Source organism: Notothenia coriiceps, unplaced genomic scaffold, assembly GCF_000735185.1.
Source record: "Notothenia coriiceps isolate Sejong01 unplaced genomic scaffold, NC01 NC01_scaffold00021557, whole genome shotgun sequence".
Taxonomy (NCBI): domain Eukaryota; kingdom Metazoa; phylum Chordata; class Actinopteri; order Perciformes; family Nototheniidae; genus Notothenia; species Notothenia coriiceps.
The window spans coordinates 169975-182305 of record NW_011354258.1 but is presented as its reverse complement, the minus strand read 5'-3'; the positions used below and the strand labels follow the sequence as shown (position 1 = coordinate 182305).

The following is a 12331-nucleotide window of genomic DNA, read 5'->3' as shown; positions in this document are numbered from 1 at the left end:
TCTATGCTCCTGCCACCCGAGTCATATTTGTAATGTATCTCCTTCTAGTGTCTATTTGGGGTATTACATGAGACAGGAGCGTCTGGTCACAAAACCAAATGTATACATCTGACATTGTTGCTATTATAAATACGCACTCATTCATGACAATTGTACCTTGTATCATAACAATTGTTTTCGTTAAGGTAATGTCTGTGTCCTTTTAACACAGAAAACAAGAACTTCATCAAAGAGTCTCAGAAATATAAGAGGCACAAGAGCTCCGGCCGATGTCGCAATGAATCGTGGGAGCTTCCAGGCCTTCAGTCCTGGGTATACTGCTAGTGACGTATCTCCCCTCATATGAACAATCTCTGGTCATGTGAACGAATTGCTGGAATGCTGACACAGCGCGCAAACTCTCGCGAAATTAGCAACAGATTTGAACAAAAATGCTAACGCAAAGCTATTTCCGGGTCAGGTGGAGGTTGTGGAGGACAGGACGAAAGGCGTTGTGATTCCTAGGGAAAAGGAGTAAACTAACCGACCTATCGATTGTTTTGCTTTGCTAAACACGGAGGTGCATGGCCACTAATTGCTGCTAGCAGGCTGACCGCTGACCGACAGCACACTCCCTGGTCACATGAAGGGAATCTAACTGGAGAGAGGATGGCTGAGCGGGATGTGTCCCCGGGACATCCACCTCTGCAGTCATTTTCAGAGGAAAGTTCTGTGAGACAAAATTCCTCGGATGAAAACGGACACGTTGAAAGTCCAGATGAGACCCTCTCTCCGACTTCGGTGATATACTTCAAGGAGGCGTCGAACTCCTCTAACTTGATATTTGGAAAGGCTGAGTCGCTGTCACCCTCCCCGCTTCGAAAGTATGACTTCAGGATTGAGAGAATCGAGTCAAAGCGCAGAAGTAAGTGTTTACGAACTTTAAATAGTCCAGCTAGTTAACAGTAGCCTCCGCAATGTACTAGCATTAACAACTGTACCTGCTGTTAGCTTTGCTAGCTTGTGAGGGTTGTTAGCTAACTTTTGACTGCCCCTAAATAAACTACTTACTACCTCCGTTTGATTTATAAAACTGATAACAGCTAGTGTTAGGGAGATGATACATAATACAAACTGTCTTGTCAGTTAAATTCATCCTCAAATGTGTTTTCAAAAGGACAGCTTAGTGGTGTATCAATTAGTAAACATAGCTGCTGTAAACCTCATCCGGTTGCATGTGATCCTCTGTGGAACGTCCTGTGCGTCAAGTCTGTTTTGTCTGACTTGGTTAATCGCTTCTCAACGCCACTGGCTGATAGGGTTTACATTTAACGGTGGATTGGTCACACATTCGCTAGCTGTCTGTGATAAATCTCCCACAATTCACCTCACCCAATAACATATTATGCCAGGAACAGAAAACACATCATGATAGACTAACGTTTAATGTTGCATCATCATAACATTATTGTCTATCTAGGTGAGACACTCATTTGTAAGGAGGGAAATTATGTGAGCATCCTGTCTGTTTGTGTTGATAACTGTCAGCGTTGTACCATCATATTGTTAAGGCCTCACCATTCAAGAGGATTAGTCGACTAATTGGTTGTTTTAGACTTAGTTGACTGAGATTTTCTTTACTCAATTAGTCATTTTTAATGCTGAATGACTAACCTCAAAGGGTTTTATGTGCACATATGTTGTAAACATTAGATATAAGTTGGTGATTTTGCATTATTCTTTTAGTTGAAACTCAGTTTTGCACATTTATCAATTAAATTAAATGATAGATTGAATAATAAACTATTACCACTAGTCAAAATGTAGTTGGTCAACTAAGTTTCTCTTAAGTCAAGACTGCCCTAAATATTGCAATATGAAATGAAATACTGCAATATGAATAAAACTGGGACTGCTTCTTCTAAGTCGACTCTAAGAAACAAATCTAAGTCTTTTATTTTTGCCTATTCCTTTGCTATTTTCTAATGTTGTCCTTTTGGCATTATGTATTGTACTTGGAGTGAGTTTGATACTTTGCTAAGTAATTGGCCAACATACAAAATATATTATTTTATGAAAGATCAATTTTTCAGAATAGACAACTTCTTCCTAAACCAGCCAATAACAAAGCCACCTGCCATTTGCCAAATAAAGTGTTAGGTTAATGCTGTGTAAATTCCAGGTAACTTATCAGCAACGTTGTGTATGTAAAACGTTGTTTTTTTTAAACACAAATGAAAGTAAAATTTATTATTGCTTATTTATTCTATCCAATGACCATTGACACAGTGGTGTTCCAATTCTAAAGTATTCTGCATAGATTGAAATAGTGGGACACAAAAACATTGAGTGTCCATTTAAAAATGTCAATGACCTGCCATCGTGCCAAGTAAGAAAACAAATCTGAACCTGCTGTTCAGATATTATAAGCCATAAAAATACTTTTTTATACAATGATTTTTAAGCATTTATATAATAAGCGGTTTACAACATCCGTTTATCTTTCCCATCCTCTCTATAACACAAACATCATCCCCTTCATTTTCACTTTTCATCAATACTTAGCCTTTTAATTAGACCAACCTGCACCTGGCAGGTGGAAACTGTACAGAAATACAAGCCTTTATTTCTGACTTTCTAAGACAGACATCACATGATGAAAAATGTTTCCGTATGATTGGCCTTATATTTGCTCACTGCTTTGGCTGTCCTGCTGCAGCCCGTTCAATAATCATAAGATCAAATAACCTGCCTCTAACCCAGCTCAGGGGACACTGTTGATGCCTGAGAGACAGATGAGTCCTCAATGCTGCATCATTAGACATTGACTACTCTAGGGACCCCCTCCCCCCTTTTTTTTTTTACGCATGCACCATCTGCTCACGTGACAATGTGCTGCTGTACCCAGTACTGCTGTCAGCCATCTTGGTCGACACCCACCCAGTGTATTCACTGCGGTGCACAGGCAGTCCAATCACAGTGAACCGGTGCTAAGCTGACCGGAGGAGGGTTGTGATTTTCGACACTGTGCTCTCTTGCATTTTAAATCCCCCAGTCTGTACAAAAGGGCTAACAAGAGGTGGAGGAGGAGGTGGAGGAGGAGAGGGAAGGGCAGCCTCTCTCAACACAGCCGCGTATTCCACTCAGTTGTAAGCAGGAGGGGAGGAGGATGCAGGCTTAAAGAGGAGGAAAAGAAAGCAGCACCCTTTCAGACACCTGCTGAGAGCTGCTAGAGGCCTTCCTTGTCTTTGGCCTTTTTCTGCTCCTTGCTTTGATGCTTTCGTCATCCTCTCTCATTTCCTCTTGCCTCTGACCTGTTATTTGCTGGGACTTGTTTTTCGAACAAAAGCACCTTTTTTCCCCCTCGGTGGTGTTGGTTTTGCATCAGCTGAGTCATCATGTCTGATCTGACGCCTCAGAGCGAAACCCCCACTCCCAACAACGACAAGATCACCCAGGCCGCCCGAGAGACCATTTATCTGTGCAACTTTCGCGTGTCTGTGGACGGCGAGTGGCTCTGCCTTCGAGAGCTCAACGACATCTCTCTGACGCCAGATCCAGAGCCGGCCCATGAAGGTAATGTGACAGATTAGCTGACGGTCCTGAGGAGGGCTGCAGGGCACAGTGGGATCTCTGTTTTGGGCGTGGTGGTTGCACAAGGTCCCCAGACGCAACACGTTGAATCTAGTGAACTGTGCTAATGTGTCCCGTTTGAGCTGTGTCACCATGGATTTCAGGGTTTGATGAGAGAGTCTGAGAGCAACACAGCAGGATGACGCCGCCTGTAAATAACACGGGGCCGGGCAGCAAAACAACCAGGAAGTGCCACTTGTTTTGACGTTTGATTAAATTAGATTGCAGCAAATCAAATAGACAGCAATGATGGGTAATATTTGGTCTCTGCTTTCATTAATCTTACTATAACATACATCAGGAATAGGTTTGCGCCTTGTTGATGTTTATTACCCTCACTGATACTTAGCAAAACAGGATGCAACTGAATCCAGACATAAACAAGCTGTTCTTTTCATTATCAATTAGTCTCTATATCATTATCTTTATTAATCCATTCGTCTATAAAATAATAATGTCCATCCCAGTTTCTTGCACTCCAAGGTGATATCTTTTAATGTTAGTCTTGAACCCAAAGACTTTAAGTTCAATGTGATATAAAACAGAGAAAAAAAGAAATCTCCATATTGGATATAGATCACTGAATATAGAATAGTTGGTGATAATGTTTCTCTTTATCGACTTATTGTTGCAGCTCCGTTTTGCGTAATGTATGTGGACGTTTTTGTTATGGTTTCATGGTTTAACTGGATTGGAGCAGAGTATCTGCTGCACAGCAAAGGCTTCCTCTTCCTCCTCTCTGGCCACGCCTTCTCTCAGCACAGAGCAAGCAGGTCACTGTTTTCCCGAGGAAGGAGGCAGCTCACACTGTTTTTCCAGCTGGTTAGCAAGTCTGACACTGCAGCACTTCAAACTCCTCTACTGCCATGACATGTCAGAGGAAATGTCAGACAACAGATACATTTGTTCTGTCCGGCGGCCACTGTAAAACCAAATGTATCAGCACCACTCTCTTATGTTAAAGTCTGATCAATGCGTTTATTATCAGGGATGCTTGATATTTAATTTTCCATGTGTATCTGAAAATCTAGAACTGCAGAGTCATTTCATTCAAGCTGATCATTTTTATTTATTAAAAGAGTAAAAGCTTTTCAAATCTAATCTGAGATATTCAAATGATACTTGTGGGTCATATTTACACCGTTTTTGCAACAACATACCAACTTTTATGTGTCCTGAATAACATAGCCCAAATAATGGCAATTCACCACGACAGATGTTTCACGATAAAGTCCCACATAGTCCGATCCTTAGTTTAAATCATTTTGTCTTGGAAGTCAATACTTTCATGCTATACAACTCAAGTCAATGCAAATGCAAACTACAGATCAAATGTCTTGATGTTTCATTAAATGTAAACAAATGCCAAAGGAGAGCACAACCCTGTATAACTCTTTTACTAAAAGTCTCTGGTTATTGTCAGCGCCATTCTCTTTTTCAAAGCTATTCATCGTTTAATGTTTATATTAATAATTGTATTAAGGGTAATGCATCAGGTCAGTTTTAAGTTTCAATCTTTTCCAACTTTCCAGGAAAAGGTCTTTTTGTATTGTCACCATCATGTACTGCCCTATTCACACTGCAACACTTCCTGGAAAACATTGGATCTTACTAAATGTACCTCCTGCTGAGTCTGTGTCATGACTTATGACCTCCTTCTCCCTATTGGTTCTTCTCTGTTAGATCCCAAGGATCCCATTGCGATTGAAAGGCTTAACCTGATGAACATGGCCAAACTCAGCATCAAGGGCCTGATCGAGTCTGCTCTGAACCTCGGACGCACGCTGGACTCCGACTATGCGCCTCTTCAGCAGTTCTTTGTGGTCATGGAGCACTGTCTGAAACATGGCTTGAAAAGTATGTACAGCACACTTCAAACATTGTATGACAGCAAAAGTCTATAACACACAGAAAACTTTTTCCTCATGTATTAGTTAACATAAAGGCAAACGTACTGCAATTATTTTTTTTGGAGTCATTTCAATACTTTTGATGTGCAACACAACATTTACTGATGTTTGAAAACCATGTGTTTACAATTCCTTATATGGGATGTCAAATGTAAAGAGCTAATGTTGATAAATGTTTGGAAAAGGTGTTTCCAAAAAAATATTTTAAAAGTGATATCGATAGTACAGGATTCATATTACTTTTAAAATATTTTGTTGGTTAACACTCCATCTTAATTGTTTTCAACTAAACATTTGAAGAGCTCCAAAACAACTAAAATGTGAATAGAAACAGAGCTGAAGTGGACCAGGAAGAGAAAGGTGTCTCCTTTCTAATGAGTTGACATTAGATACCCAAAAATATTTTTGTTTAAAAAAAGACTATGTGAAAACACCCTTAACGTCTCTTAGTCTGTAAACAAGGTTCTTGAGGAGCATTACAAAGTCTTAAATGAATTAATTCAATTCAAGATAAGGCCTTATTGGTGTTAGAATTCATCTCTGAAAAGTCTAAAAACTGCTAAGACATGGTAGGATTTTATGAATTGTTTTTACTGATGTTACATTGTAAAATCTCTAAGTAATTGGTAACATATACTTCTTAAAACCTTTTCTCCTTTTAGTCTAGAATCAACCTTAAGCATTTTGAAAAAGTGGAAAACATTTGCTTAAGATTGCTCTTAAATATATTTTAAAACTATTTAATTGAATTAAGCTGTATGGAAATGTAAGATCTTGCCCTCTGTGGTTACTGTATAAAATATTTTGCATACAAAATGTCTCTATGTTCACTACCGGAATACATAGAAATATACAATCTGTGTAGTTGTAAAGAAATATTAACAATCTACTTACCTTAATACCCCCTGCATGTATACCGAGCTCCATAGACATGGAGTTTAAGTCTCTTGAAATAACTTTTATCTTCCATATTGTTCGATTTCCCTTAATCAATATTCATTAAAATACTCTTTACTGAACATCTTTTTTCCATCCAATCTACATCTGTATTATCATCATATGAAAAGTACTTTAATCAGCAAATATATATTCAAACCAACCAAATGAGGGATATATAAGTGGTAAGAACGAAATTTGTGCTAATTGAATGCTCTGTATTGTACTATATTGTAGTCATCTTTGTACACTTCAGTTCAAAGATTATTCCAAGTTCGTTTCTGTTGCTGAGTATGATGACTCAGTGACCCAAATTCCTCAAAAACAAAGGCTTACCAATCACTGCCTCCCTCCTCAGCCAAGAAGACTTTCCTGGGGCAGAACAAGTCATTCTGGGGGGCGTTGGAGCTGGTGGAGAAGTTGACCCCCGAGGCAGGAGAAATCACTGCCAGTGTAAAAGACCTGCCTGGCCTCAAGTGAGTTCAATACATCAATTACCTAAAGAGGGCAGACTGATTTGTCATAACTTAGGCTCCGAGTCCTGTTGTGAACCCTGAAATGTTGAGTGCACCAAAGTTTAATGTCTGAAATGTATAGTACGGGATTTGGGGGTTATTGTCGATGCTGAGTCCATTTCTGACATTTTCGGGATACAAAATGGCAGCTATAGTCAGAAAAAAACATAATTGTACTTTCTGTTAAGTAACTTGAAAAATAACCATAATAACCGTCATGAAAAAATATCGTGATATATATCGTCTATCGTTATACTGCTTGAGAAAATATCGTGATAATATATTTTTCAATATCGCCCACCCCTATCCACAGTAGAGGCAATCACTTTTCATTTTGTGCTCTCTAAACCAATGGTCGCAACACTATTCATGGTAGTACAAATAGGCCACGTTCTGGTAAAAATGCAATTGTTTATCCTGAAAATGTCAGAAATGGATTCAGCATCCTCAATAACTCCCAAAACCACACCAAAATTATCCGAATGGGCCAAGCCAGTTTTTTTTACTATTGTCAACATAGGCTACAATGCTAATTAATGCTAATTGTGCTAATTGCCCAACATATTCAAGTTAGCATCAGGCAGTTTCTATGTTTCTACTAAACATTTCCGGGTTCACTAAGCTGGCAACTAGATTATTAGACTTTGTTGAAATTATCATGGCGCTTTTTTTGCAAAAAACGAACCCAGGTGCCCATTTGAAGCTGCTTGGACAGTTGTTTATTGAAGAGTTTTTTAATTGAAGTCTCCTGTGTTTGGTTACAGGACTCCTCTAGGACGAGGGCGTGCCTGGTTGCGATTGGCCTTGATGCAGAAGAAACTCTCTGACTACATGAAGACCATCATCAACAGAAAGGACCTGCTCAGGTGAGTCTCATACACTGTGAGGCCCACTGGCACCTGGAATAACTGTTTAGAAGTAAGAACAATAAATGAAATAGTTTTCTGCTTTAATCACCTAATGAAAGCAACTTGCACATACCTTCCCTGTTTGTGGTAAATAAGTCTTTGTCTCCCTTCTACTGGTCCAAGCACCAAAAACACTGGATCCTACATTCCCCATAATGCAGCATGAGTAGAGTGGTGCATTGACGTATTTTTGTATCCCGACCCAGAATGTAGCATCCCAAGGGTTCCCCGACAAAAAGCAATGGGATTTTTCAAGTCAAGGGAACCCGGAAGTGCTAAAATGCTAACTCGTTTCCCGGTTTAAGGACTCAGGCCTGCACCACTCTATAGAGTCTTTCATTAGACCCTCAAAAGTGGTACGGGGATGATGTCTTTTTTCTTGGCCTGGAAGATAGCATCGCATTGCTTCCCTCTACATAATTCACAATATTTTCCCATTGGATTTTGAAGTATCGCAGAAAATAAGCTCTGTAACAACCAAACGAATGTAAAACTGCTGGAACATTAAGCAGTTTTCTTGTCAGTGACAGTATTTCTCACTACTACTTTATAGTGAATTTTATGAAGCGAATGCCTTGATGATGGAGGAGGAAGGAGCTGTCATCGCTGGGCTGCTCGTTGGACTAAATGTCATTGATGCTAATCTGTGTATGAAGGGAGAGGACCTGGACTCTCAGGTAACGCCTCCATGTCCACCAACATTCAGAGCTGCTATAACACAGGGACATTTTGACTTGTGGTTACATGAAGGCAGGGACCTAACGTCTAATGTATCTCTCAGATAACAGAAAATGCTGCATCGTGTTTGTGTAGGCTAAAAATACTCTGAATAAGCATGTCGGCAGCAGTGAGCAAGAACACTTTAGTTGAATCCCTTGCCTTTCACATTTTTGTTACAACTTTGTAGGGTATTTATGTAGGCATTGAATTAACAGTTTTTCTAAGTGTAGATTTTGGCTCAATTCACCAAATGTTAGGATAACATAATGCTTCATTTGTTTAAACATACGAAACGGAACACTTCAAGCGTTTTCCCCTGAAAACATTTGAATTCTTTAAAAACAAAAAAAATCTCCAAAATGTATTTAAAGGGCTCTGAATCACTTTGTCTCTTAATTTGTCCCCATAATAAACCTGCATTCATCCAATGTCAAGACTTCTATTCCAGAAATCATCAAGTAAATGTCTTTAATCTTCATCAACTGGCAATGTGGGAATAAAGACAGAGTTATTGGGAGGATAGGCAGCTTGCCATCACTTTCGTAAACAAGTGTTACTCAAAGTAGGACAGAGTGAAACCTCTCCACTAACAAAGTTTTTGTTAATTGACTCCTGAAATATTTAGATAACCTGAATGCATCTAAACCAGGACAAAAGTGTATGTGGACATGCATCAAAGTAGACACATTAGTAAAGCTCTTCCAGAAGCACTCGTGTTATTCTTGCATTTATTGCATTAGAGCTGCAGTGTGCTTTCAGTTGTCATTGATCCTCTTCTTCTTACTGAATTACTTCTGCAGGTCGGGGTGATTGATTTTTCAATGTACCTCAAAGATGGAGGACACAGTAGTAAGAGTGCAGAAGGGTGAGTTCTCTTTTCTTACTTCAAAATCAATTCAGCTATCAAAATATGTAGTTGTTTAATTTCTGTAGTATCTATCTAAAGCATTTATTGATTCATATGCCAATTATTTTCCCGATTTTATTATTTGGTCTACAAAACATCCTAAGCGCTTTTCAAATGTCTTAATGTTGTCACTTAATCTTTTACTTTGTCTGACTACATTTGTCTATTTATTTAAATGTTAGGACAGGAAAAATCTGAACTTCTTACAACTTAAAAAGATTTTTTTCTTGAACACTTAAATACACGTTTTTGCATGGTTCAATGAAAACTGACTAAAAAAATCATTCCTGCTTCTTCAGTGACGGTCAGATCACAGCGATTCTCGACCAGAAGAATTATGTGGAGGAGCTGAACAGACATTTAAGGTTTGTCAGAGCCCCTCTTCACCTTCTCCAGCGGCGTGTTGAGCTCCAGACTGACGTGATGTTTCCTGTGTTTACAGTGCATCAGTAAATAACCTCCAGGCCAAGGTGGACGCTCTGGAGAAGTCTAACACGAAGCTAACAGAAGAGGTGAGAGTCGTTCACAGCTGAGCTAAAACACAGCGGTTGGATTGTTGTTGTTTACAGAACGGTTACTTGACTTTTGTCTCTTCAGCTCGCCGTGGCAAATAACAGGATCATCACTTTACAAGAAGATGTGGAGAAAGTGAAGGAGGAGAGCTCATATCAGCTGGAGTCCAGGAAGGTGAGCACATCACACATTTAATTGTTTGGAAAATGGAGACAAAACACTACAGTATGATCATTTTATCCATACTCAATCATTTATACCTCAAATGCAATCCAGAACTCAAAAATATGTTTGTAGTAGGGTGACCAGAGACTAGAGGTTTACAATGCGATGATTATTTTAAGTGTTAGAATAAAGTAAAACAATACAATAAACAAATAACAGTAGAACTTAAGAGATATTTTAAGGGATAATGTGCCCACTCATTACACAGCCACATACTGAATAAACCAACGATTTCACTCACAATATTCATTTTAAATGATTTGATTGATTTTGAGTAATTAACAACCTCTGAATTATTAGAACAGTTAGAATAAAGTATTCAACCAAGCCATGTTGAAAAACGATATTATTAATTAAAGACATAGTTACTTTTACACAATAAATGATGTGCAATATGTTTATCAGTTATATAATATGTAGTTTCCTATCCTATGGTATTAAGGTCATTCTTGTTTTCCTAATAAATCTCATGATGCTTCTTTTTAAATGTCACAATTAGTTTGACTAGATTTCACTAAATGTAACCCAGATTACTAAAAACAAATTAGGGTTCAAGGATTCCTCTTTTAATATGTTAGAAAGATATCTCAATTTTAGCATATATTTAAATATACTTTTATTAGGATTGTATCCTTTACTAATGGAGACAAACGAGTGCATATTATTGATTATTACAAGCCCTCTGTATTAAGGACATATACATGATTTATCCAATATTTGTCACACTGTGGTAGTTGATATAGGAAGTATTTGTTTTTACCATATTGCTCAGCCGCTGTTTTGAATGGTGGTGATTGGTAGCTGAGTTAAATCACACTCAAATCTCAAAGGTATCTCAGGATCGCCTTTAACTGTACATATTTCTGCAATATACATTCACACATGGGCGTAGTTTCCACTGGGGACAGGGGGGACATGTCCCCCCATTTTTCAAATTACCGTTTGTGTCCCCCCCCCCTCACTTTTCAGAGAGAGAGAGAATAAAAAACTATAAAAAAATATTCATCTATTTAATATAGTTGTTCAAAATAAGTTAAGAAATCATTCCAATGTCAGTAAAAAAAAAAAAAAAACACAGTTTGAAAGGGGAGTGATTAGTAAAATATGCATAAATAAAAAGAAAGAATGCAGACTAGATCAGTTTAAGATAGGAGAGAGGAGTATATCAATGATGTGTTATTGGTTGTGAGCATATTCTAATGGTTTTTGTATTATTGATACATATACAGTTCTGTTTCATATGAGTGTTGAGAGCTGTATCCATAAATCTCTTAATTTTGCTCTCAAAGTGCACCAGATTGATGCATTTAACTTCAATTTAAAGATAAAAATCTTCTCCTCATTATATACACTCATGGGCGTAATTTCCACTGGGGACATGTCCCCCCCACTTTTCAAAAACCCGTTTGTGTCCCCCCCACTTTTCAAATGTGTTTTTAAAAAAAAATTTACACAAGTGGTCATCGTCACGGGGGAGCGTCTGTGTGTGTGGCAGGAGCGCATTTTTGAGAGAGAGAGACAGAGAGAGACAGAGAGACAGAGAGACAGAGAGAGTTAAGGGGGTTGTTGTTAGCATCTGGTGCTAGCTCGGAGCTAACGGAGATTAGAAGCTGTTTCAACAATAAGGAGAGGGAGAGTCCTCTCCTTTCGGACTGAGAGGCTGAGATAACATCAGCTCAGGGAGGTTAAGGACTCGCTGAGTGATTATATTGTAAACTTTAGTCTAAGTTATCTCAGTGGGTCTCAAACGGTTTGGTCTAAACAAATATTTCCATCTATTTAATATAGTTGTTCAAAATAAGTTACAAAATAATTCCAATGTCAGTAAAAAATTAAAAACACAGTTTGAAAGGGGAGTGATAAGTAAAATATGCATAAATAAAAAGAAAGAATGCAGACTAGGATAAAGATAGGAGAGAGGAGTATATCAATGATGTGTTATTGGTTGTGAGAATATTCTAATGTTTTTTGGAGTATTGAAATATATACAGTTCTGTTTCATATGTGTTGAGTGTTGAGAGCTGTATCCATAAATCTCTTAATGTGTGCACCAGATTGATGCCTTTAACTTCAATTTAAAGAAAA

General features: G+C 38.4%; 1 protein-coding gene across 4 annotated transcripts in view; it reads left to right on the top strand.

The window, feature by feature from the left end:
* Positions 1 to 324: 324 nt before the first annotated feature.
* rufy3 (RUN and FYVE domain containing 3) overlaps positions 325 to 12331 on the top strand; it is a 21817-nt gene continuing 9810 nt past the window's right edge. The window contains exons 1-9 of one of the 4 annotated variants that reach the window (XM_010780291.1): positions 325 to 904; positions 5296 to 5469; positions 6817 to 6934; positions 7738 to 7839; positions 8435 to 8558; positions 9402 to 9466; positions 9808 to 9873; positions 9951 to 10020; positions 10106 to 10195. In XM_010780291.1, coding sequence (XP_010778593.1) covers positions 649 to 904; positions 5296 to 5469; positions 6817 to 6934; positions 7738 to 7839; positions 8435 to 8558; positions 9402 to 9466; positions 9808 to 9873; positions 9951 to 10020; positions 10106 to 10195 — 1065 coding nt within the window. In that variant the 5' untranslated portion in view covers positions 325 to 648. Of the gene's footprint in view, positions 905 to 2854; positions 3556 to 5295; positions 5470 to 6816; positions 6935 to 7737; positions 7840 to 8434; positions 8559 to 9401; positions 9467 to 9807; positions 9874 to 9950; positions 10021 to 10105; positions 10196 to 12331 lie in introns of those variants that run through there. The other 3 variants (XM_010780293.1, XM_010780292.1, XM_010780294.1) reach the window with 3 other exon arrangements.